This window comes from Alosa sapidissima, chromosome 13 (assembly GCF_018492685.1).
Source record: "Alosa sapidissima isolate fAloSap1 chromosome 13, fAloSap1.pri, whole genome shotgun sequence".
Taxonomy (NCBI): Eukaryota; Metazoa; Chordata; class Actinopteri; order Clupeiformes; family Clupeidae; genus Alosa; species Alosa sapidissima.
In genome coordinates, this window is record NC_055969.1 from 7,131,010 (window position 1) to 7,155,632 (window position 24,623).

The 24,623-nt window shown below is 42.9% G+C and overlaps 3 protein-coding genes across 4 annotated transcripts; 2 read left to right on the forward strand and 1 right to left on the reverse strand.

Moving 5' to 3' along the window:
* Window positions 1-1,171: 1,171 nt before the first annotated feature.
* rexo4 (REX4 homolog, 3'-5' exonuclease) lies at window positions 1,172-7,214 on the forward strand. Of its 2 annotated transcripts, XM_042060030.1 has the most exons (9): window positions 1,172-1,250; window positions 1,561-1,819; window positions 2,098-2,402; window positions 2,905-3,057; window positions 4,971-5,164; window positions 5,740-5,828; window positions 5,966-6,040; window positions 6,253-6,327; window positions 6,699-7,214. In XM_042060030.1, the coding sequence occupies exons 2-9, from the start codon at window positions 1,616-1,618 to the stop codon at window positions 6,867-6,869; spliced, it is 1,266 nt and encodes a 421-aa protein (XP_041915964.1). In that variant the 5' UTR covers window positions 1,172-1,250; window positions 1,561-1,615; the 3' UTR covers window positions 6,870-7,214. The 2 variants fall into 2 exon arrangements, with proteins under 2 accessions (XP_041915964.1, XP_041915963.1); XM_042060029.1 differs by having other exon boundaries at window positions 1,180-1,819.
* On the forward strand, window positions 1,193-23,226 carry zmat1 (zinc finger matrin-type 1). Its single transcript, XM_042060028.1, has 8 exons — window positions 1,193-1,204; window positions 16,342-16,645; window positions 19,538-19,632; window positions 19,769-19,852; window positions 20,089-20,233; window positions 20,390-20,659; window positions 21,049-21,139; window positions 21,228-23,226. Exons 2-8 carry the CDS (start codon window positions 16,495-16,497, stop codon window positions 22,366-22,368), a joined length of 1,977 nt encoding a protein of 658 aa, XP_041915962.1. The 5' UTR covers window positions 1,193-1,204; window positions 16,342-16,494; the 3' UTR covers window positions 22,369-23,226.
* Window positions 8,994-16,348, reverse strand: cacfd1 (calcium channel flower domain containing 1). Its single transcript, XM_042060033.1, has 5 exons — window positions 15,260-16,348; window positions 13,424-13,496; window positions 12,989-13,114; window positions 12,757-12,864; window positions 8,994-12,511 (listed from the first exon to the last, which is right to left on the reverse strand). The coding sequence occupies exons 1-5, from the start codon at window positions 15,366-15,368 to the stop codon at window positions 12,421-12,423; spliced, it is 507 nt and encodes a 168-aa protein (XP_041915967.1). The 5' UTR covers window positions 15,369-16,348; the 3' UTR covers window positions 8,994-12,420.
* Window positions 23,227-24,623: the final 1,397 nt, after the last annotated feature.

Sequence of the window (24,623 nt, forward strand, 5' to 3'; positions counted from 1 at the left end):
ACATTGCACATATCTATCTGTACATCATACATTGTTCATATTACATAGCCATATTTATTCTGCTCCTATAAGGTAACTGCTAATACACTGCACATATTTATATTCAATTTATATTACTCTAAACCAGTGTTTCACAAACTTTTTTTCTGGGGACCCACTTTTTAAAAATGACAGACCATCGCGACCCATTTCACTTCAGATCTAACATGCAACCACCAATATTATTTTAAGCCACAGGTTCTCAAACTTTTCTATGAATTCTCAACTCTGAATAAATAAGTATAAGTAAGTATAAGTATATATACTCTTTTGATCCCGTGAGGGAAATTTGGTCTCTGCATTTATCCCAATCCGTGAATTAGTGAAACACACTCAGCACACAGTGAACACACAGTGAGGTGAAGCAATAGACAAAGATAATGCACCTTTACTGTAGCCTAGTAAAGTTTGTGAGGTGGAAAACGAAAGGAAATAATAGCATTTCAAATGTCCATTTAAATTGTGGCCTAATGTAATGCACTGTTGTGCATTTTAAATCCGAAATAATAAGGAATGTGAGGAGGCGCCCCACAGAAAGGTTTCATTTTGCGAGTAGATGTCCACGCTGTCCCCTCTGAGACGCGTTCGCCCCCCAGTTTCAGAGTTATTCTAAATGCAGAATTGCACAGAGGGCCGTGACTGTGGTAGTTAACAAACTAGATCCTAATAGAAAACTGCTTAGCTTTCCTGGTATAAATGGTATAAGTTAGGCCTATTACACAAATAGGCGACCCAAATAAAATCTCCTGCGACCCACCCGTGGGTCACGACCCAGACTTTGGGAACCAGTGCTCTAAACCACCTTCTGTAAATCAACTGTATACTACTGTCTACACTGTACTACTGTATACTACTGTCCACACTGCACTATATTTCTTGACCTGTCTATGCACCACCACCTGTCTATACTAGGCTACTGTATATCACATTACACTTGTCTGCTTTTTTTGCACTTCTGGTTAGACGCAAACTGCATTTCGTTGTCTTTGTACTTGTACTCTGCACCATGACAATAAAGTTGAATCTGATCATCTAATCTATTTGTTACATGTCAATTTATTCTGGTTAGCGGAACGAATGTGCTGTGTCTCGGAACTATGTATTCATATGAGTTGTTTCCTTACTGCAGTTTGTAGCGTTACACACAACTCAGCGTGTGCTTCTTGTTGCAGCATGGCTTGATCAGTGGGACTACGCATTATAATCAGATGGTTAGGTCATTGGTTTGCTAAATTGAAGTATTTTACTAGTCCCATCTAGCAAGGCCATTATGGTTAATGCAGTTGTATGTTAACGTTGTTGTGTACCACTGTTTTGACATGTGATGTTTAGTTAGCGAGATATCGCTAGCTGTCCAAGCTAACTTTGTAGTTACAACTACGTGTAACATTGTAGTTAGTTTTTGTCAAGAGACTTAATGTATTGTACTGTATAAAACAGTTTGAGTCTTGGTAGTGGAAGGGTCACATATCCATATCAAATAGGATTTAAAAAATTTCTACCGGTCTGGACTGTCATTAGCTGGACAGATAGCGTCGTTGAGGTTGACGTTACATTATTGACACGATCCGCAAGAATGGCTGAATCCACGTCTAAAAAGTCTGAGTCGGCTGTGAAGTCAGCACCATCTCAGCCACCTAGTAAGAAGAAAACGAGTAAAGAAAAAAGAAAGAAGTTCATGAAAGCCCAGAAGAAAAAAACGGAGGGGACGGAGAAGTTGAACTGGGGTCCTCCTCAAGACGCTCAACAGTTCTCCTCCAACTGGAAAACTCTGCTTGAGGTGATTGGATTGATTTCTCTAACCGTAATAGTTTCATTGTATTATACGTATACCCTCTTGGTGTACCTGTTAACAGTTGTTAAGTGGACGAGATGTGCGTGTGTGTGTGTGTGTTGTCGAAATAATGGTATTCCCTGCAATACTCTAAATAGTGATTGATGTAAGTCTATTTGTAATGACAAGTCCTATCTAATCACATTGCATTAATTCTACAATTACTTGGATATGGTCAGCTATGCAACTAAGACTCTTCTTTTCTATCATCCCCTATGTTATAGATAATGAAGTCAACCCCTGATGCTAAATCTAAGCAGATGGGCCCAGAGAAAACAAACTCAAAGGTTAAAAAAGAGAACTTTCAGAAAAAGGCAGGAAAAGCCATTTCAAAGCCAGTGCTAATCCCTGAAACCAAGATCCCACAAAACCATGGGAAAACCGATGCCCTTGAAAATAAGAAAGTTGGAGGACCCTCAAAAACCGAACACAAAGCCAAGAAAAGGAAAGTTAATGGCCATCTGCCTGAGAACAGCAAACCAGCTACTAAAAAGAAGGTTGGAGAGCCAGCTGAGAAGAAACCTACCGAGTAAGTCCATTCCACACGCACAGTACACACCTGTTTGAAACAGACAGTCCTTTATAGAATGGCTGACTGTAACAGGAGTGTTTTGCTCCCTCTTTTTATGTACTCTGAATTATTTTGTTTTAAAAGAGATTAATCAACGTGACGAGAAAACTGGGTCTCACTGAATTTGCTTTCTCTCACACACTTGGACTTTCTCCTGACGCACAGTCCCAGAAAGAGACAGGGATAGGGGAGACATCCCCAGTTAAAGTCCACTTTTGCCATCATAAACCCTATACCACACCTACACCACATCCCCTGCTCCCTACATACTTGTGGTAAAATAAAATGAAATAAAGAGAAGCGCCAAAAGAAAAGCACAACTCTGATGGGGAAATTCAGGGAAACTGTACTAACCATGCTACAGAACCATACTGCTGCAGTAAACTCATAAGAAGAATATCCTTCATGCATGTACATTTAACACGCACCTAACTCGCTCCTAATGTTCGGTGGGTTTTAGGGCAGATCTCTGGTTTGACGATGTAGACCCTGATGACATTGAGACTGCAGTAGGGCAGGAGGCGGCGGACATCGTCAGGAGGAGGAAGGGTGTGAGGACTACCGACGCTCAGAGCACAGAGAGCGCACTTGTGAAGGAACACAGTTTTGAGGGGTGAGTAAGGTTTGAGGTCTCAAGTATACCCTTACAGGCACATATCATTCATCCAAGCATGTGGGCATGAGAACATGCAGACTTATAGAACTCATGAATTTGCAAATTGATTTTGGACAGATATGCTTCTGTTCCCACTACTACTTGTCACAGACATAGAATATTCTTAGTGATGCAATGGCAGGGTGTTTGCACAGGTCGGGAAAGCACAGAATTTTGAATTGCTTCCAGACCTTGAAAAGTTTGGACATTTGTGTGAATGTCTTGGAAAACGTCTGGAAATGTAATTCATTGTAGCGTTGAGAAAGTCAGCAAGGCTCAAAAGCATTATGTAAAAAAAAAATGTGAAGTAAAAATAATGTGTGACCCGAAATATGTTGTTCACTCCTGGTAACCTCAGGCTGAGCAGACTTCGAAGCACTAGCTACAAATCCTAATGCTTACAAAACTTCACCAAACATGACCAAATATGTAAACTATAGGATCCTAGTGAGAGAGCTGTATCTCCTGTAGTCAAGACGTGGTATCAGTAATGACTCAGTAACAGTATGATTCATTACCATATAGGGATGCACAATGATATCGGGCCGACATCGGTATCTGCAGATAAAAGCTTCATAACTTGATTATCGGCATCGGCCGATATGGACATTTCTGCCGATGTGCCTGGCCGATAAGGTAACCTGTTAATTATGCGCACGCGAAGCAAATGTTTACGTTACTATGAGCGTCAACAACATACTTTAAGATGTTGGCTGTGTGGCAGTATTTCCAAATTCCGGAAACTGATAACAAAATTGCTTTTTGCAGTGCTTGTAAAGTAGCCTACAAGTGATGCGAGGAGGGGTAAAATGAGACTGTTTAACGTTACCAGTTTAATTACACATCTTAAGCATCCTGAACTCTACAAAGCACTAAGCCAGAAAAAAACGGTACAAGCTAAAACTGTGAAGAGGCATTGCTAAGCTTTTGTTTACAATCAGCAATCAGTTTCTAAAGTGTGTAATGTTAGCTAATGTTAGAAAGCTAGCATGAGTTTCATGAAGTCCAGAATGAAAGCTAGCTGTAAAGTTACTAGCCTACGTGTTGTAGGTCTTATTCCTTTTACTCTACAGACTGACATTTTAAGTTTACAGGGTTACAGCTCCATTTCTGTTCATTTGAGAACAATGTTTCATATTGTCAACAACACAGTTCTTAGGGAACTGTCTTGTAGGCTACTGTTCAAGAATGACATTTACATGTTTATGTGAAAATGTTAGGCTACTTAATAAATGTGCCATATTTGAAAGGTGTGCATCGGCATCGGCAATCGGCCAGAATGAGCTTGTAAATATTGGCATATCGGCTAAAATTCAATATTACCATACCATAACCATAATTAGTCTTCATTGTGTTGTGTGTTATTTGTAAGTTGCTGTTGGTGTCTGGGGCTAGTTGTGGGTTTATTTGAAGGGATAATGAATGGCATTCAGCTGCTGTGAAAGGTTTCAAACAGAGCTGGCTTGGCACTGGTAGGGAATGCTGACAGGTTGGTACACTTTGAACACTGTATGCATCTTTGCTGAAAAAGACTGCTTCGAGTTTGAATTTTTGGCCAATCCATGTGGTCTGTCTGGTGCCTCAATTATGCAACCCCCAAAATACTTTGGAACATTTACTTTTGGGGTGCTGGTTAAGTGTCCTCCAGCCAGGTAGCCTTTCATAAGCCAAAGCTCCATTCACAAATGTCACTGATACACTTAAATGAAATGAAGAGGACACACTGGGCTAGCCTAGAGAAATGGGGAACAATAAAGCTTCTCAGTAGAGGTTTAGAGTAACTAGTTATTATTGGGGTCAGACCGATAAGGGTGGCAGATGCCTAACTGCTCTCTCCTCGTCTTCTTTCCCTCGCCATGGTAACCTATAAGAGTGACGCGAGCCGTGGCCATGGACTGTGAGATGGTGGGGGTGGGTCCCGATGGCGAGGAGAGCATCCTGGCGCGCTGCTCCCTCGTTAACCAGTTTGGCAAGTGCATCTATGACAAGTTTGTGCGTCCTACTGAGAAAGTGACTGACTACAGGACAGCGGTCAGCGGCATCCGTCCAGAGGACATCAGCGAAGGTCAGTGCACGAATGTAGAAGCTGATTCTCTATTTGCTTTCTTTGTCTATTTTTTTTTAACCTAATTAGTAAAAATACTGCATTTAGATAGTGCTTTTCTACTCCACCGAGGACTCAAAGTGCTTTTACAGTGTCATATCTCAAACTCACCTATTCTCACACACACACACACACACACACACACACACACATAGATGGTGAAGGCTGCCATGCAAGGCACCAACGTGCACATTGGGTGCGGTTTTGTGGTTCAGTGTCTTGCTCAAGGACACTTCAACAGGGTCAGGAGGTGCCAAGATCGAATCAGCATCCTTCTGGTTACCAAACCTCTCCTCTATCTGAGCCACTGCCGGCCCTGAAGTGAACACTGAACTCTGTTCGTCCTGTGTGTGTTATGGTCGATGCCATCTATATCATCCCAACAGCAGTTTTCCCTCCTCTCTCTAATGGTTGATGGTAGTCGTGTAGGGCTTTAAAGTAATCAGTTGTCACGTAAATCATAGGTGTTAAAGTATCCAAAAAATGCTTGAGTGTCATTAATTCTGAATTTAGTTATTGGTGTGTATGTCATTCAGGGGAGAACTTCAAACAGGTCCAGAAGGAGGTTGCGGACATTTTAGAAGGAAGAATTCTGGTGGGACATGCCATACACAACGACCTGAGGGTATGAGACTCAAGACGATGGAGATGTTTCTACAATAACACCCACAATACTGTAATGTGCAGTACATTTGTTTAATAAGGACTGGTTGCATTTGTAATGATTAGCTCGCCTTGCTTCTCCTGTGTTTTGTACTGTAGGTACTGCTGCTAGACCATCCCAAGAAAAAGATCCGCGACACTCAGAAGTACAAACCATTCAGGAAACTAGTCAGAGTGAGGGAGCTAAGCTACATTTTTCACACATACTGTTTGCAATGTTGCAACATTCTCTGGCTATGTGCTTATAAATTGTCTCTTTTACACACACAAACATCATACACAATGCCAAAATGACTTTTATTTTATTTGTGATATATCATGACATATACATGACATACCATCAAGTCCTTTTAATACTCACACAAATCTCCTCCCTCCTCTTTCAGAGTGGTCGTCCAGCTCTGAAGGTCCTGTCACGTGAGATCCTCAACGTCAGAGTTCAGCAGGGGGAACACTCATCTGTAAGCAGTAACCCCTCTCCCACAAACCGCAGCATTTTCCCCATAGTCCTAACACATTTACTCTGGAGTCTTAACTTATTTGTAGTGTAGCTCTAGCAGTTTGCCTGGAAGCACCCAGCCATATGTACATCATGTTAATTTAGCCATTAACGCCAAGTTCTGCTGTATTACTTATACCAAAGCTTTGGGCAGAGAATTGTCAGTGTTTTAAGCAATTCTTATCCATAAGAAATACTTCAACATTTAATGTTGGCCAAATACCATATGATGTTTAGGAAAGGATTAATGTTTCATAGCATTTGTTTTTACATGTGTACATGAAAACTCCATCTCCATGCACAGTATCTGACGTGTGTGTGTGTGTCTCACAGGTCCAGGATGCCCAGGCTACTATGCGTCTCTACACCATGGTGAAAAAGGACTGGGAGAAGGCCGTCAAAGAGGGCAAACTCCATGGCGTTGCAGAGAAGATTCTTCGCAAGCCCAGAACCCCAAAGAAAAAGAAGACTGCAGCCCAGCCCAACACTGTAATTGCCCTCTAGTCAATGAGAAAATGGCAGTGACGAGGCTCCTTGGACGTCCTGATGGATGCACCATACTTGTGGAACTCCATAGCTCTCTCTGTGAGCAGGGCTTTATTGGGAGAGAGACTGGGCCGAATGTGGGGGCCCAGGGTCTCCCTAGGAGCCCACACAGGACCGTGTTTTCATTCGTGTGGTCAAAATTAAATATTTTACTACAATGTTTATTTTACCAAAATGTATTTGAACATGTTGGTTCAGTGATTCTACAGTTATATACAGTTGTGTTCAAGGGAGAAACAGTGCCTTTAAAGGGTTGCATTGAAATCTTGCATCATGAATTAAAGAGGACTCATAGAAATGAGAGCAGTTGTGAACATTTGTTGTTGTCGTCGTGGCGAGAGGTGTTTGATATTGGTCATCAACCAATCTGAAGAACATGATCATTTTAGAGATGTATAGAAGAATTAGTGAATATTTAGTTGACAGTCTAGATGGTGCAGTATAGTGAATATACAAAATAACTAGATGTACTGCAGAGCGGTACAAAATATGACCGCCGCCCAGTCCAGCACATTTTTTCCACAAAAAGAAATCACGCTGAAAGGCCTATATGATTCTGTCTCACTAAATTGCATTATCCACAATCAATTTTCACTGGTATCTGCTAGACAACAAGTACCAAAACATGATTAGTTCATAGATTTCACATGTAAAATTCATTTTATACAACCCCACCTCCATCTTGCCTGTTCATAATTCTGAGAAATTCTTGATTGTTTGTGTTATGTGTGTGGGTGTGAGTGTGTGTGTGTGTGCGTGCTTGTGTGTGTGCCTGCGTATGTGCCTGTGCATGTAAGCGTACATATGTCTACTGTGTGAGTATGTGTCATATGTATGATTACTGTGAATGTATGTGTGTGTGTGTGTGTATCTGTTTGTGCACATGTGAGCACATGAAATGGGTTAACATGACCCCTGGAGGCAAACATACAGAAAAAAATGGTCATCCTAGGCCCTACAGTTCTCAAGATATTCACAGAGAACTGTGTCTGCCCTACCCTCCTTTCGGGGGGTCCAGTCCAGCGGGGGGGCTACAGATCAAAACAAAAAATGACGGTTCCATGCTATCCATGTGGGGGTACATGCCCACCAAGTTTTGTGTACCCCGGTCTTTCAGTGTCCCGGGAATCCTTGTTGGTGTACGTCACTAAATGTACACATAAATTATTTTATTGTAAGGCCCCCCATGAACGAAAGTACACAAAACTTGGCATGCATTCGGAGGGTGTCATAATGAACCTACACTTTTAATTTCATGCAGTTTTGACCTTGTCAGCCAGAGATATTGTGATGAAAACACCCAATTTTTTGCTTTTTCATTTTTAACTAGGTGGCGCTATACATGAAATAAGTGGTAATGGGATGGGTTGACATGTCCCCTTAAGACCAACATACATAAAAAGGTGGACCTCCTAGGCCCTACGGCTTTCGAGATATTCACAGAAAACTGTCTCCGGCCACCTACAGGCCAGTTGGTGTATAGTAACATAAATTAATTTATTGTGTGGCCCCCCATGAACAGAATTCCACAAAACTTGGCGTGCACAGTTTTGACTATGTTAGGTCACAGATACCTTCAATTACAACACCTAATTTTTACTTTTTTGTGTTTAACTAGGTGGCGCTATACATGAAATGAGTGGTTATGGAATAGGTTGACATGGCCCCTTGAGATCAACATACAAAAAAAAAATGGTCCTCCTAAACCCTACGGTTTTCGAGATATTCACAGAAAACTGTGTCTGCCCCACCCTCCTTTCGGGGGGTCCAGTCCAGCGGGGGAGGGGGCTACAGATCAAAACGAAAAACAATGGTTCCATGCTATCCATGTGGGGTTACATGCCCACCAAGTTTCGTGTACCCCGTTCTTTCAGTGTCCCGGGAATCATTGACGGAAATTTGAGCATGCGAAAAAGAAAAAAAAACATCTGACTAAACCTATATGACCGCCGCTTCGCTGCGCGGCGGTCATAATAATAAAAAAGATGTTCTGATGTTCTTAAACCAAGCGTCACTTTTTGCACATCAGTTCAGCTGCCTGAGTGTAGAGTAGACTACTAGAGAATTAAGACTGACAGAATATAGGTCTTAAAAATGCAGGATGGTTTATTTTTTTCAGTCATTCAGGGCAAACAAAGACAAACAGAAGTGAGAATTTTTGTACAATCAAGCATTTCAATTCATCAATTTAGAAACAAACCGAACACAAAACCACTCCATTTCTGAGTTAACAGCTACACCTACAAGCGCATGCGCACACACACACACACACACACCTTGCAGCAAATATAGAGGTGGCGGACAGTAGAGTGCAAGATGGTTTGAGGTTAGCCTGGAAAGTGTGTCAATCAAGTATCAGAAGCTGAGATAGAAAATTCTAGGCCTTTCTTCTTGCATTGTCTGACCCAAGATACTTGTTAAGCATCTGCTCCAATCTAGCTCTGACGGTGCCTGAAAACCAGGATGAAAAGTACAGTAACCTACTAACTATTTGAGGAGCTAGAAAGTACTTTTCAGAGTATTCACAATGACCCATTATAAATTGAATAAGTAGTTTTCATTTACCCTCTAACTTTACCACTGTTGCATGATTACGATTGGAATAGATTATGCCTCTCCATACACATCCATAGTTTGCACAGTCTGCATAAGCAAACTATTGCCTCTAGTTCCCTCATCTAAGTGTGAGATATTCCCATTTTTCAGATTGTAAGGTACAAGATGCCAATAAAGCCAATTACATAGATACAAAGACATCAGATTAAAAACTGAATATTCAAATGTCCTTTCCCAGTGAAGACAGAACATTGAGGCAGGTTGTCTTAAGTTGACATTAAAAATGTAGTGCAGATTTGTGTGGTTCTGGAAACGGAAGTTTTATAGGACTGGTGTCGAGTTCAAGACTAAACCTTAAATAGAGTTAATGAACAAGTTAAGCTGACAAAGCTCAAAACTGTTTGGTGCATCAGACCATAACATTCACAGTATAATTTGGTACACACATGCATCAAGGCAAATGCTGGGCTATATATTCCTTAATGTGACTCTGTTCACCTCAAAAACAAAGAAAAAAATAACCAATTGCCTTGATTAAAGTTAAAGTCTACTGGTATTTAGCAGATGCTTTTATCCAAAGCAACATAGATCCACAACGGTAGGATCAGGAATCAAACCCAGGTCGACCAGTTGCCAATGACATTACCACTGCTCCACAATGCCCACTATGTATAAATCCGAAAGGGGAAAAAACTAAAAAAGATCCTGAAGAGGTAAAGCCTTCACTGTAGTGTTGTGTGTGTGTAAAAACCGAAAGAGTGGTCTACCCTCAATACGAGGCAGAGGTTTGAACTTATTAGTGATTTTTGTTATACGACAGGCTTAAGGTTTTTTGTCATACCTGACAGTTTAAACTGTTATGCAGAAACCCTGTTGTGTGAGTGTACTGTAGATAGAACTCGTCAGGAAAGTGGTTCCTGAAAGCTGAATCTCTGCACTGCTGGTATCTACGGTGCTGGTTGTCTGGGGGCGAGAGAACAAGAACCAAGACAAAGAGCAAGAGAACACAGGTAAAGGATGGAACCTTGTTTCCCTATGTTCTCTCACATGACTTAAAAGCACTGCATGCAAGACAACTGGCTCATATTTTCTACGAATAAACGACAACTTGAAGTACCTCAAGTTCACATTAGAAATCATAAGATTAAGTAGTCCCCTGCTACTCTGCTCTCTCACTCAGTTCACTATAAAGCCCTTCTTAACTGCAGCTGAGGACCTCTGCTTCGACAAAAGGAAGGCTGTATGGGTAATCTCTCATTTTCCCCCACACAAGTCACACACAAACGCACAAAATCCCTGAAAGAGGTGCGAGAACTGCAAAAAAATCCTCAAGGTCACATTTTCCACCCGTCAAGCTACAAGCTACAACCATGTAACAGACACACAAAACATTCCAGTTCATAAAGTTCAACGATTCATCGAGTTTAACAGAATCCATGGAGTTTTTAACCCAAAGTAGGCAGGATCTGATGGCCGGATCACAGAGTCTTATCCAGGTGTTTGCTCTTTCCCTTGGTAACATTTTGGTGACTGTCAATATTGACATTTCTGGAGATGTCAACCGTTTCAGTTTCAACACCGTACGGAGAGAAGGAAGGTAAGAGCCATGTAGGGAATAAGACCGAGAGAGAAAAAAAGGCATTAAAACACATTCGCTTACATTCCACCTATTTCCTCTCTCCTCTCAGTCTCAGCTGACTTCAGCTCTATAAGATCCCCATGTTTAATCACTTGAATATGACTTTTGTCTTTCAGGGCCGCCTTAGATTGCTCTAGCAACTTGCCAGGACGTAAGCCATGGACAGCCACTAACTTGTCACAGGACCATACATGCCATGCCTCTTGATCGAAACACATTTTCACTTTATAACGGTAAAATCGGTAGAATAAATAGTCATAAAAAAAATTCAACACTGAGAGAATGATAAACAGAGAGTAACAATATAAAGCTCCTGCCATCTTTGGGTGTACCGAATAGAGAACTGTGGGAGAAGACAAAAAGCTCCCGATGGCCAAAGTTCCCAGTACCTGCAGTGGCTAAGCTTGTTGTCGCTGTGGATGCAAAAGAATGCATCCAGACCTAGCTACACTGATTGGCTGCATAAGCATTGATTAAGCCCTGATTAACTAGATATTTAGGAGCACTGATTTAACTTAAAAGTGCAGTCCTCAACCTTGGTAAAAGGTTTGTTGATAGCGCACCTCTCCCTTCCGTGCTACCGAAGAAACACTGGCGTACGAGCACCTCTTGTTGATTTGTTTCCTATTTACAGAGCTAGGACTGGGTACAGTGTTCCTGAGCTCACGCACTGGAGTCTTTTCTGTGCACACACTGGAAGGACCGCTGGAGAACTGTGCTGAATCTGATGAATTTTCAATGTAATGAATCATAATCAAAGACTGCACCTTTGCTAGATTACTATTGACCACTTACTGTTAGGTTTCTACAGGGATTTAATGTCTAATTTGTGTTAGCACTAATCTAGCAGGGGAAGGCTGAGGTTAGGTAGGAGGAGTGTTTTGCGATTCCACACATCTCGCGAAACAAACCAACAAAGGCCTGACAATGGCATCTAACATCAAATACACTGGTCAACAATGGATGCCAGGCATCCCTTAAGGATAATGACATAAAACAAACATGAAATTATCTTAAAATAAGAGAGCTTAAATCCAGTTCAGAAAGTAAAAACAAAATAAAGTCACAGTTCTAGTCTAGTAGAGACTTGGCTCTAGAGCTACAAACATCAACACAAATCAAACCTTTGCCCAGACTCTAGGACAAGATAACAAAGGTGCAGCAGTCTTCAATAGTCAATAAATAAAACCAAGAACACAAAAGAGAGACAGAGGGGGGGGGGGAGGAGAGGAGAGGGGGAAAGAAGGGATAAGAAGGATGGGAAGGGACAGAGGGGAGGGAGCTGGAATGATGGGTCAGGAGGCTGAGAGGTGGTCACTGTGTTCCATCATCTGCCAACCCCGCCTGCTTCTCCTCATCCCCCTGCTTCTGGTGCTGCAGACGAGCATAGCTCACTGCGTCTCCCCTGAGACAGAAAACAAAGTGGGGGGGGGGGGGGCATTAGAATAATCAGCTATCTCTATGAATGTTGTGCTGCAAATGATGTAGATTACTGACTAAATGGAAAAAGAGGGAGTGAGAGAAAGACAGACAAACAGACACAAAGTGAGAGAGGGAGAGAGATAGAGAGAGAGAGAGAGAGAGAGAGAGAGAGAGAGAGTGAGACAGAGAGAGAGGGAGGGAGATAGAGAGAGAAAGAACTACACTTACTTCTTGCCGAGTGATGCAAGGCCGTAGAGGACCCCTGTGGCAAAGGCGATGGCATTGCCGCACACAGTGGTGAAGGAGATCTTCAGCACCACTGGGAATAAGGCCATCCTGCCAACACAGTATTATTCAGACTGTCTGCTTGAGTGATTGAGATCGGGTGACTTATGGTTATGGTGTATGGTATGTGTGTGGGGTGTGGAGTAGGTGAGGGTAGTGTGCTGGCATCGCTCACCCGCAGTAGAAGAGAGCTTTCTGCCAGGGCTTGAGCTTATCGGCGCGTGCCGCCACGGCATTGGCAAACTCTATGAACTGACAGCAGAACGGCACCTCACACAGGAACAGCACAAACGCATTCAACCTGTGACAACATGAAATGATTATGAGAAAGAGAGTCATTCTCACAATCAGCATGCAATGACCTCGGGAGGGAGGGTTAAGCACGCAATCTAAACTGCACAAACAAACATGCGCAACTTCCAAACACAGGAAGAGTCAGTGACACACACACACACACACACTTGCAGATACAGTATATACAGAAGTCCACACACACACACACACACACAAATAATAGACAAGCACAACACAAATGCATCTAATATGCAAAAACAGAGAAAAAAAGAGAGGCAAAACAGAAATGCACTGACACAAGAGTGCCTCTACTTACACCATCCAGACTCCGGCTGCAATGTTAAGGGGATTCACCGTCACACAGTTCCACACACCTGCTATCGCACAGGCTAGATGAAGAAAAACATCACAGTTAACATACATGCACTTGGAAAATTACTGCAGAAGCATCAAACAAACTAAATTCCAAAATGAAAAATGTAAGTTGCCAACTACTTGACTTCAACAACTTGTATCCTACTGCAATCTAAGAAACACATTGCAACATGCAGGCTAAACCCCTTCATGTTGTCTCTAGCACAAGTGAATGTTAAGAGAAACTGCAACCTTGTTTTTATCATTATTGAATATATATATATATATATATATATATATATATATATATATATATATACTTGAATCAGATATTTCACTCGATATATTTGTCATCTGTGGCCTGGAGGAGCGAAAAAGACCAACGTCTGCACACAAACACACACACCCATCTGCAGGGTATTTTGTGCTTTGAGTAAATACAAGTAGACTCAGTGAATGCAAATATGAAACACTGTAGCAAGCCCATGGGTCCTACACACATGCTACTAAGTTCCAGCACAGCAGGACTCTAGTTTGTGCTGAAGCTTGCGTGCCAAGTTCTGAAACTCCTCCTGAATAATACACAACATATTGAGTATGCATAGACTGCTAACACACACACAATTCCTTCACTCCTCCAGTAACATCGGTGGCAACATGTATGTGTGCATGTGTGTGTGTAGGAGGGTCAGGGCATTATAACTGTGTGTGTGTGTGTGTGTGTGTTTGTGGGGGGGGGGGGGGGAAGTGGTGAGACAGAGGTTACACTTTGCAGTGTTAGTAGTATGTATGTGGGAGCAGCACAATAGAAGCATGTGAGCTTGAGACTCTTTGGTCCTTCTGTGCCCATGGCAGTGGTAAATGCATTCACAACAAACAGTGACTGGAGGGGAGGGAGGGAGGGAGAGCTAGAGAGAGAGAGAAGGGTATAGTCTAGAAATAAGATAAAGCAGTTTACGGAACACTAACTTACTGTTTGCCCTATCCGTCTTACCCTCCTATACAATTGCTCCTCTCCTGATTCTGCCAAGTCACTGATCCATACTCTCACCAGTAACAACCAAACGTAACAAACAAATGTCACTGACTTCCAAAAAAGTGTATAAGTGCATGCCAGTTTACACACCCACAGGAAGGTGAACCTGTCTGGGATGAGGGATAAAATGAACAATGGGCCTGTGGAATGAATCTAGTGTTCTGATCCTGAGATAATGAGAGGTTATGTCAGCTCTGCGCACCTGTTAACTCCTTTACGTCTACTTACCTCGTGTGAACCTTCTAGGCCACTGGCTGAAATGAGCTGAAAGAGCCAGTGACTGTCTAGGACTTTCGAACAACACACCAACTGTTCAGAGCACCTCCTGACATATTACAGCTTCTGATTTTTTTTTTAGCCGACAGCTGTGTTGCTCAGTATGAATGAAGTATTAGACAGGTGGTCCAGTCAATTCATGCCAGGATTATTTTTTGATATCTTACTTTGACCAGTTACAACAAGGGCATGTATTTCATCAGTCAATAATGTTATTTGTATGGAAACGGTTGGCTTAACACCAAACAAAGAGTTTGCCATGATGATAGAGCAGTTATGATTGACGCACAGTCACACAGGCGTGGCAAAAGGTCTTCAGCTGTCAAAGATCACTTCATAGCATTTGACATTAGCCTGACAGTGTCACTGGAAACTGACAGCGCGTTTTATGGGATTATTTGGCGTTATGCTGATATGCTGCATTGTATTAACCTATTGTACAAACCTAACTAGCATAGCAGATAGTGCTTAAGTAACAATACTTACATATTCCTCCTAAGACTCCAGCGATTTTGCAGAGCCATCTGTACCACCATGACATGCCGTCATCATCCGTGACGATTTTGGCTGGAGCGGCAGCTTCTTCGGAGTTCATTTCGTTCCTTTGAATAATTTAGGCTCAAGCCGTCTCGTTTAACTTACAGCTTGCTTAGTATCAACCACTATCGACACCACTTTATGGTATATGATGCTTGATATGTCTTACAAAAGGCCAACAAAGACAAAATAACAAACCTGCCTATTTTCTTTGTGTACCCGTAGCAACAGACGACGATTCACATTTGTTCAAGTCGATTTAGCAATACCATAAAGGAGATTGTCCCCCTAGCTATGTAGAATAAATACAGCAGAATGTGAGAAATTAGTCATGCATAATGACAGCCATTGATTAGGATTTCAATGCAGTTTTACACATAGACGATTTCAGCCTGTCAGTTAGTAATAACTTAGTTACGTGTAGATTTGATCTGAACTGATGTCTTTATCTAGCAGGCTAGCAGAATACTAGCCTGCTATGATAGTATGTGACAGCTAACGTTATAGCTAAAATAAATTCTTGGTTTTGTGTTCTACCATCAGAGAAAGTCCACTTGGTTATATGTTGTCGCCTTCCCTGTGCGATGTAAAACAGTCAGAGTACAGCAAATAGCCCACAAAATCGTCCGCTGTATTCGAAGAAGTGGCGTTGGGTGGGCTCAGTGTTGTTGGCCTGCCCAAAATCCTTTATTTACGCCCGTGTACAAGTGCAGGCTGGAGATTCCCAGGGCTTGTCCGCGTTGCATTTGGGGGTGGAGCTCAGAAAAAGACGTCAATGTGTGCTGGTTTAGTCTTAATTATTTTTTCCTATCCCCCCTCCTCGCAACTGATTACGAATACTGTGGCATCAATGGGCAAATAATCAATGGAAACAACCACAACACATTATGCCATAAATAAAGGAATATGAACTTGGAAGTTTCATTAAATTGATGCTGCCACAACAGTAGATGGCGCACTTGGTTGTAGCACCTAGGCTCTAACATTGTGAGATGGAATTTGTTTCGCAGAAGAAAAATTGTTCTTGAGAGTCGACTCTCTGAACAACTCTGTTGGCTTTTTGTGCTTGTTGTTCACGGACAGCCATATTAGAGTGAGCTAGCAGCTGTTAATGCTAATTATGGCGAAGTAGGCCTTAGGAGATGTTAAGAAACTGAAACCACCGAATTGGCTTTCTCAAGACGATGTCACAGATCAGTAATAGTGTCTGTTTTCCGCAGAATGCGGAGAGTGATATTGAAAGTGATGTTACTCTTAACGTTAACCAAGACTCGGCAACTGTAGTAGAGGCCGAGACAGTAATAAACACTCACAACACTAGTTCGCAGGTTGAAGGTGAGTTCATCAAAAGTTAAGACTTTAACGTTGCTCCAACTACTGACAAACGCTACTTTCGATATAAGCAAGAACAACGCTATCCGATATAAATATCCTCTGCGATGTTCTATATGGATGGAAACCAAACGTTTTCCCAAACCTGCTAGGTTGTTAGCTAACTTTGGCTAATCATCTTAGCTAGCTAGCTGACAGCCTAGTGTAAATCGCTATCCATATCGAACACCGGTTGGATACTAGTATCAATAACTGCGTAGTATCAATAACGGCCTAATAATGTTGTCCTCGGAATAAGTAATTAATCAGTTGATTTCTTTTGACGCGTGAGTCTCGAATGCCAGCTGACGTTATATAGCTAGCTAGCCATTGAGCTAATACAGAACCCCGAGCTGCAATGCAGTAGAGAGCCTGTTAAAGAGAATGAGATGGCCCTAGCTTTATACCGTAAAAAGATTGCTATTGAAAGCAAGCATGTGATCGTGAGACTGGACTGTCCAGTACATTTTAGGAATTCAGTTCGACTGGACTGTCCAGTACATTTTAGTAATTCAGTTCGAACACGACTACTTCAAACCAGAAAATGTAATACAGGTTAAAATCAGGCAACCGTGCCCCTTCAGTAAGAGTTTAATAACAGGCCAAAAATAATTATTTACTGACCATCCTGGCCTACTCTGACCTGGACGCATAAATTCATGCTGTAACATACCCACAGTTGTACTCATGTAAGTTTGATTTAAAAGAAAAAACAAGCAGACATTAGGCTTAAATACTGAATTAAGGGCATCCATATCTCTGAGGACTTTTTAATATCCCCAGTGTTGTGGTTGCTGTTAGTACTCTATAATGTAGTAATATTAAATGTATAAAGAATGCTGTGCGAATGCTGTATTGGACATGTTTGTCCCTCAGTGAATTTATAAACAAAAAAACGTTGATAGAGTTTACTGACAGGCTTTTGGGTAAAGTTCATCAGGTATCACCACCTCTGTAGAAATGATGGGTTTGTTCATTTCAGTTTCTTAAACTTTTGTGCCCCCCTTCTTCTGGTGAGTATCCAGCTTGAAAAGTGTGCAATTTTAGATGCTAAAACACTCCACATCAAGGTTGGGAACACAGGGTGGCAGCAAATGAGTATGGTTGGCAGGCATGACAACAGAAGTGTATTTCTAGATTAAACAAAATAACAGAGGTTAAACACTATAACAGAGGGCTTTCTCCTGAACTCTACTGTATTTATCATGTGGATTAACCTGGGCAGAGAATAACATTTTTTGAACAATCATTGCAACTCGTCCCCTATATTTTGAATGACACACAGAAGTAGGTTTGCCTTTTATTAATGGAAAAAAATAATTGGTATTAGTTAATGTATTAATGGAGAAAAAGTGCAAAGTCGGTTTAAATATGCTTTCTAATGTAGCCAATTAAGTGTAAATACTCAGTTTGCTAAATGTGAAACACATTTTTCAAAGGTAGTATACCTGCTGGTGGCTGGTTACGCATCTCACAGGTACTCAATTAAAAAATGTTGAAAATATTGAAAAACCCTATTAAAAGTAGGAGTTGCTGTATTGTATCTAAACCAACCAATTATAATGTCAGCACAGGCTTATAAAATACCAGAGAACACTAGATAATAGAATTGAGCTCAGAAGATTTTTGCTCATACTTTTTGACATAGAGATGTGTTGTTGTAAAGTTAATGTAACCTTTCCAGTGGTTTGTTGGCTTGCCTTCTGAACATCTAAGTAATTATCTATCTCTAATGATTTTAGATACAGACTACAGTAAAAAGTAAAGAAAAATCCGCACACTCAAGTCTTTGCAAACAAGTTTTTTTACTCTCTGTGCAAGCTTTCGGTTAGATGACCTTCTTCAGGCAGAGTAAAAAAACCGGATAAAAACACAAGATACAGACTACAGACCTGCCCATAATGTTGTGATTAAAAGAAGAAAAAAAAATTCCTCAGTGCAGCAGGGGCCAAGCCAACACACATCATTTTTTGTGAATAGTTATGATTAGTCCCATACTACTAGTGATGTAACAATTGGAATGTTTTTGTTTATTTTTTTTACTGGAGTGCTCACACATATTCTGTAGCTACCAGAATGAAACTTCATGTCTAGATAGCAAGGTTTAGATTTCATATGTGGCAGGCTTAGTACTTTGGGCTCCAACATCACACCTTGGATCAAAACAGGTCTGGTGAGCCTGATGAGAAATTGGATGTATTGCCTAAAACAGGCTCTGTTTCACTTTGTTAAGGTAGCCTATCAATTGTAACTTGTCTATGATTGTTTGAATGGCGTCCATAAACTGAAAATAGCCTGAAAGGCCTGAGACCTTTGAAAACGGATAAACCCATTTCATTACCTCATTATCATGTTCTTGGTCATTGTTAATTAGCAGCTCTCTATCACCATGTCAGATTGGTATAAAACTCTTACACACAAGATATTTTTTCTTTTATTATTTTTTTTATTTTGTGTGGACGCTGTAGTGCTTGGAACTTGGTTTCAAATGTAATTTGGTTTGTTTTCACTAACCACTAACTTTTCTGCGAATGGCATGACACTTTTAACTGTGTTGTTATAAAAATGTCACTATGGTGCAATGTTCTCTGTTGCCCTTTCCTGAGATAACAATAAACCAATCACAAGCGACTTTAGTGTCAGTCAAGCCTGACTGATCTAGTTATGGCATGTTGCCATCTTCAGCCTGTTAAGAACAAGTTCTTATCCTAATTATTATGGAGAAGGTGTGACAACAGAATCACCTGAGTTAGATATTGCAGGATATATTTGGTTGGTGTGTTGATTAAAGAATATACTGCGATCTTGCAACATTAATTGTGTGGTTTTGTTCTGGTGTGTATGTGTGTGTATTAGGCAATGATGCCTTGAAGGACCTGCTGACTGATGAGTATTGCCACATCTGTGAAGCTGTGCTGCTGTTCGAGTCCCAGAGGACCTCCCATTATGAGGTGTGTGTGTGTGTGTGTGTGTCTGTGTGTGTGCGCCTCAGTGCATGTGGGAGTGTGTTTCACCCTGCAGACAGACTGGTGACATATTACTGTGGTCAGCTCCTATTGAGGTTCCATAATGCTTTGTGTGTTACAGGGAAAGAAACATGCACAGAAAGTCCGCCTGTACCTCCAGTCCAAGAAAGCTCAGGACCCTGAAAAAGAAACAACAGTCCTGCAGGTAATTGCAAGTAATGTGCTTGTGTGTTTTAAAAGGATGTGTGCGTTGTATGATTGAATTAATAAATGCACATATTTGTATGTCTGTACTCTTGTGCGTGACTAATGTGTGTGTGTGTGTGTGTGTGTGTGTGTGTGTGTGTGTGTGTGTGTGTGTGTGTGTGCGTGCACGTACATGTGTATGTGTATATGTCTGTACACTTGAGCATGACTAATGTGTGTGTGTGTGTGAGACAGGCTGGAGCCTCGATGGATAAACAGAAGTTCTGTGAGCTGTGCAACATGGTGTTCAGCTCAGCAGTGGTGGCCAAGTCTCACTATGAGGGCAAGATCCATGCCAAGAACCTGCGTAGATTCCGGCCTTTTGATGCCAAGCAGAAAGGTATGACTGGCATAATGCATCAACACATTGTCTGATGAGATGCATACCCTCAGAATAATACACGCAGTTCAGCTTCATACTAGAGAAGCTACACCAGATACCCCACACTGCATTACGTGTCCAGTTCAATACTGTTATCCATACCTTCTCTCTCAGTGGACGTCGCTGAGCCTGCCCCTCCCCAAGTCCCAGACAAGCCAGAGGATGTAGAGGACGACCGGGCCACGCTGGGTTCAAAGGTCAGCCCTGGCACGGCCGCCGCCACCCAGGAGGTGGACTTGACCGACCCGGCCAGGCACTGTCGCCTGTGCGCCGCCTCCTTCAACAACCCGCAGATGGCGCAGCAGCACTACAGCGGCCGCAAGCACCAGCGCAACCAGAGCCGCCAGCAGGTGCTGCAGCAGCTGGCCGAGGACGGAGACACAGGTGACCGCCGGTCGTCCACACGGCCATCTCGCCGCCACAAAGACACAGGCCGCCCGTGTAGCACAGAGCAGCCGAAGCCCGTCAGAACTAGCCCCAGTGTTTTCTGTAGCCTTTAATCCACCATCACTGACTCAAATCACTCACGGTTGAAGTTAAAGCAGAATTGTAACAGATCTGAGACAGTTCCTCAAATGATTTTTCTCGAAATCGATGTTAACCTAGGGTTAGATCTTGAAAACCTTCAAGACAGAATTTCTGGAATTTGCAGATGACCTCATTTTAAACAGTGCATCGTGGGTGCCTAATTGTGTAGATAGTAAGTGATTTTATTTGGACTCTCACACTTAAATTTTTCTTTTCCTCGTTTTTCCTTTCTTTCCTCTGAACAGCGAGATCTCTAACATGTCCCATATGCAGCCTAACCTTGAGCTCTGTGGAGATGTACCAGGCACACATGCAAGGCAACAAGCACCAGATCAAGTAAGACGTCTCTCATTCATCCATCATTCTGTGCAAAAAAGGTGTTGTCTTTTGCTGCGTGGCTTGACGAGTGTGTGTTTCTGGGCAGAGAGAAGAAGGTAGCGGACTTGTGCAAGTCTCAGAAGAAAGTTTACGACTCCTACCAGGATGAGCTGGCCGACTACATCGCTGTCCAGAAGGCCCGGGGCCTGCAGCCTAAAGCTGGTGTAGCAGACAAAGAGAGAGAGCAGGAACCGAATGTGGACGCAGAGAAGACTGTTCCTCCTTCTCCTCTTCCTCCTCCTCCCCCGTCTCTTCATCCTCCCTCTCTCTTTTCTATTCGTTTTCCCACACCTCCGCCGCGCTTGGCCCAGCCTCCTTTCCAGTCGCCGGCCAATCGCTTTGCGGCGTGGGGCAGGGGCGCCCCGCGGGCTCCATTCTGGGAGCAGGGCTACAACGGGCCCCGCCCGAACATGCTGCCCTTGACCCGCCCCAAGGGTCCAACGGGGCGGCGACTGGCCAGAGGGAGGAGTCCCGATTGGTCGAGTTCGTCCTCCTCCTGGTCCGATTCCTCTTCCAGTAGTAGCAGCAGTAGTAGCAGCAGCAGCAGCAGCAGCAGCAGTGACTCAGACCACTCCAGAGAGAGGAGGCGAAAACGGCGAAGAAAAGACAAGGAGAGAGAAAGGAGAGACCGGGAGAAAGAGAGGAGAGGAAGGAGGAGGGGACCGGAAGAGGAGGAAAGAGGAGAGGGACAAGAGCGGGCTGAGAAACGAGCCCGGAGGAGAGAGAGAAAGGACGGAGAGGGGGAGAGAGAGGACGATCTGGAGAGGAAGAGAAGCAGAAGACCGAGGAAGAGAGAGAGGAGGCACAGAAAGGAGTTGTCTGACGAGGAGAGGGAGGCGAAGAGACGAAAGGGAGAGAGGCAACGGAAGAGACCTCACGAAGAAGAGGAGGATGAGGAAGGAGCGAAAAGAAGACGAGAACCAAAGGAGGGACCGCCGGGGGGCGAGCGAGAGAGCGTGGCCGACGACACGAGCGGGAAAATGGACGCAGAAGGACAGGACGAAACAAATGGACAAGGCGGCGTTGCGGCGGCAGAGAGCATCTCGGCAGAGCGGACTGACCGCAGGGAGAAACACAAGACACACAGACACAAGAAGGAGAAGAAGAGGAAAGAACGCACTGAGGAGGTGGACACTAGGACAGAGGAGGAGAAACTGTGGGACGAGACTATACTGGGGATCTTCTGAAAGGTCAGGGGGTCACGGGCAGACACCAGACGGGTTGGACGGTCTGTCCCATATCACTACACAAGTGTCTAACACAGCTTGCTCTCTTCCGGGGAGTCCTTCTGTGTTATGGGAAAGCTATCCAGTCAATGATCGAATGTGAATGTCTACCAAATAATATGAATGAAGTGCATGGAGAATGGATGGATGGATAGATAGATAGATAGACAGACACTTGTTTATTAATTTGCAGTATGTTTGCCCCACAACCCGAGGCTCATTTAATTGTCTTAATATGTTAATTTATTGTCTTTTCCCTCAAGAGAAACTATTTTGTTTAGCCCTGTGGAATGTCGACTGTTGGCTATTCTAAGCAGTGCAAGATCATCCTGAATTTTGTGTGACCTGAGATTGTAATAATGTTTACATTTTTGTTGCTTTAGACTAATATACACGCCAGAGCCTAGTCTGGCATTTACACACAAGCAGTGGGAATGTTCACACAGCCAGAATCACTTAGGCAACCAGCCTCGAAAGGAACTTAGGTTTGTTGTGTCAGTGTAATACTGAGCTCTACTCCCAGGGAGTACTGTTGAGCTGTTTATGTATTTGGCAGCAGACCAGCTCCAATTCACCTATTCTGAGAAATACACACCATCTCTGTCATATTACCTTGACAGAGAATTGACTCTGTAATGACTGAATTGTATTTGATTCCTCATTTATGATACGCAAATGAATCCAGGAAATGAATCAGCTCCTTCGTGGTTGCAGTATTTTTGGATTTCTACACACACTGTTCAGTCATAATTTACAAACAGATGTTGATCAATGACAGATGTAAATCAATAAAACAGTCATGCTTATTGTTATACTTAATGTGCGTGTACAGCAGTGCTTGTGTTTACTCATGCATGCAGATGTGTACAACGCTGCTCTGGCAGGTGCTTCGTTTGGTGTAAATGAGGACGCTGCGTTACCATGTCAACCACATTGCATAAAGAAAGTCTGTGTTGTTAACACCACATACACACACATACCGCCAAAGCTCATCCATGTCTCACATATTCTGTTCAGTCCAATCCAGGAGTATTGTTTATCATATTTCTCTTTGAGAAGTAGCTTTTATGGCTGCCACAAAGAATACACCGTTGATCTCAGCCGTGAAGGTATTCAGTATTTTTGTGTATGTATCGTGGGCCTGTGAAAAGACTGATGATTATGGATGTGTGAGTGTCTTGCTTTTGTAATTGAAACTGTATGTGTGTGTCAGTCAGGCAAGTCTCCATCACAGCACAGGTGTTGTGGGGGTGGGGAATCCCGGTCTGACCTGTCTGACTCATGTGGCCATGGGGCGACACACGGGCTTCCCTCTATCAGCGTCTGTGGGGTGTGAGTGGGCCCAAAGACACACCTGGACTGTAAGAGGTACATACACACACACCTGTAACGACGCAATGGCAAAACGTTACGGATTCATAAGAATTTCAAGGCTCCTAGTCAAGTTTTCTTCTCTATAATTTTCTCCCTCAGAGTGTATGTAGGTGTGTGTAGGCGTTTTGTTGTTCTCTCCCTGTGTGCTTTAAGTTGGTGTGGGCATAAGTGTGTGTGTGTGTGTGAAGTGTTTGAACGACTCATGGAGAAGGCTCAGCACAGGGGGGCCCTGTGAGCTCTGTATTCAAAGAATTCTGCGGTCGCTCTCCCTCTGCTCCTCTCGCAGCCGAACCCTCGACCCCCGGAGCACTGTGAGTGTGTGTGTGTGAGTGTGTGTTTGAGGGCGCGTGTCTCTTCGTGCACATGTGTGTAAAGCCCACATCCTCTCCTCTTAGTACGACCCTCATTGTCGCTCTCAAAGGCACAGGTCTCCGTAGAGGAACCCAAAGCTTTGTCGCAAGCCTCCAGCCCAAACCCACTCATACCAGCTCCGACGCCTTGAACTTCAAGCCCCCGCATAAACGCATAAGGCTTACGTCTTACTCTTTTACCCTTACATTTAATACATAAATGGTAGCACATCATGGTGTGTTTATTGAGTGAGCAGGCAAAAAAATATTATAGTTAACCATGTCGGAAGTGTTGGAGGGCGCACGCACTCATATACAAGTTGTTGCAAAACAATTGTGCTTTTACCAAAGGAGAATATATTTAAAGCATGTCAGTTTTTGGGGTATAATACTAGAGCAACCACCAAAGGAGCCATCACTACCATAATGCATCACATGTTTGATCTGACCAGCAGCATCTGTTGCATTTCAGTGAAATCCCTTGTTTCATCA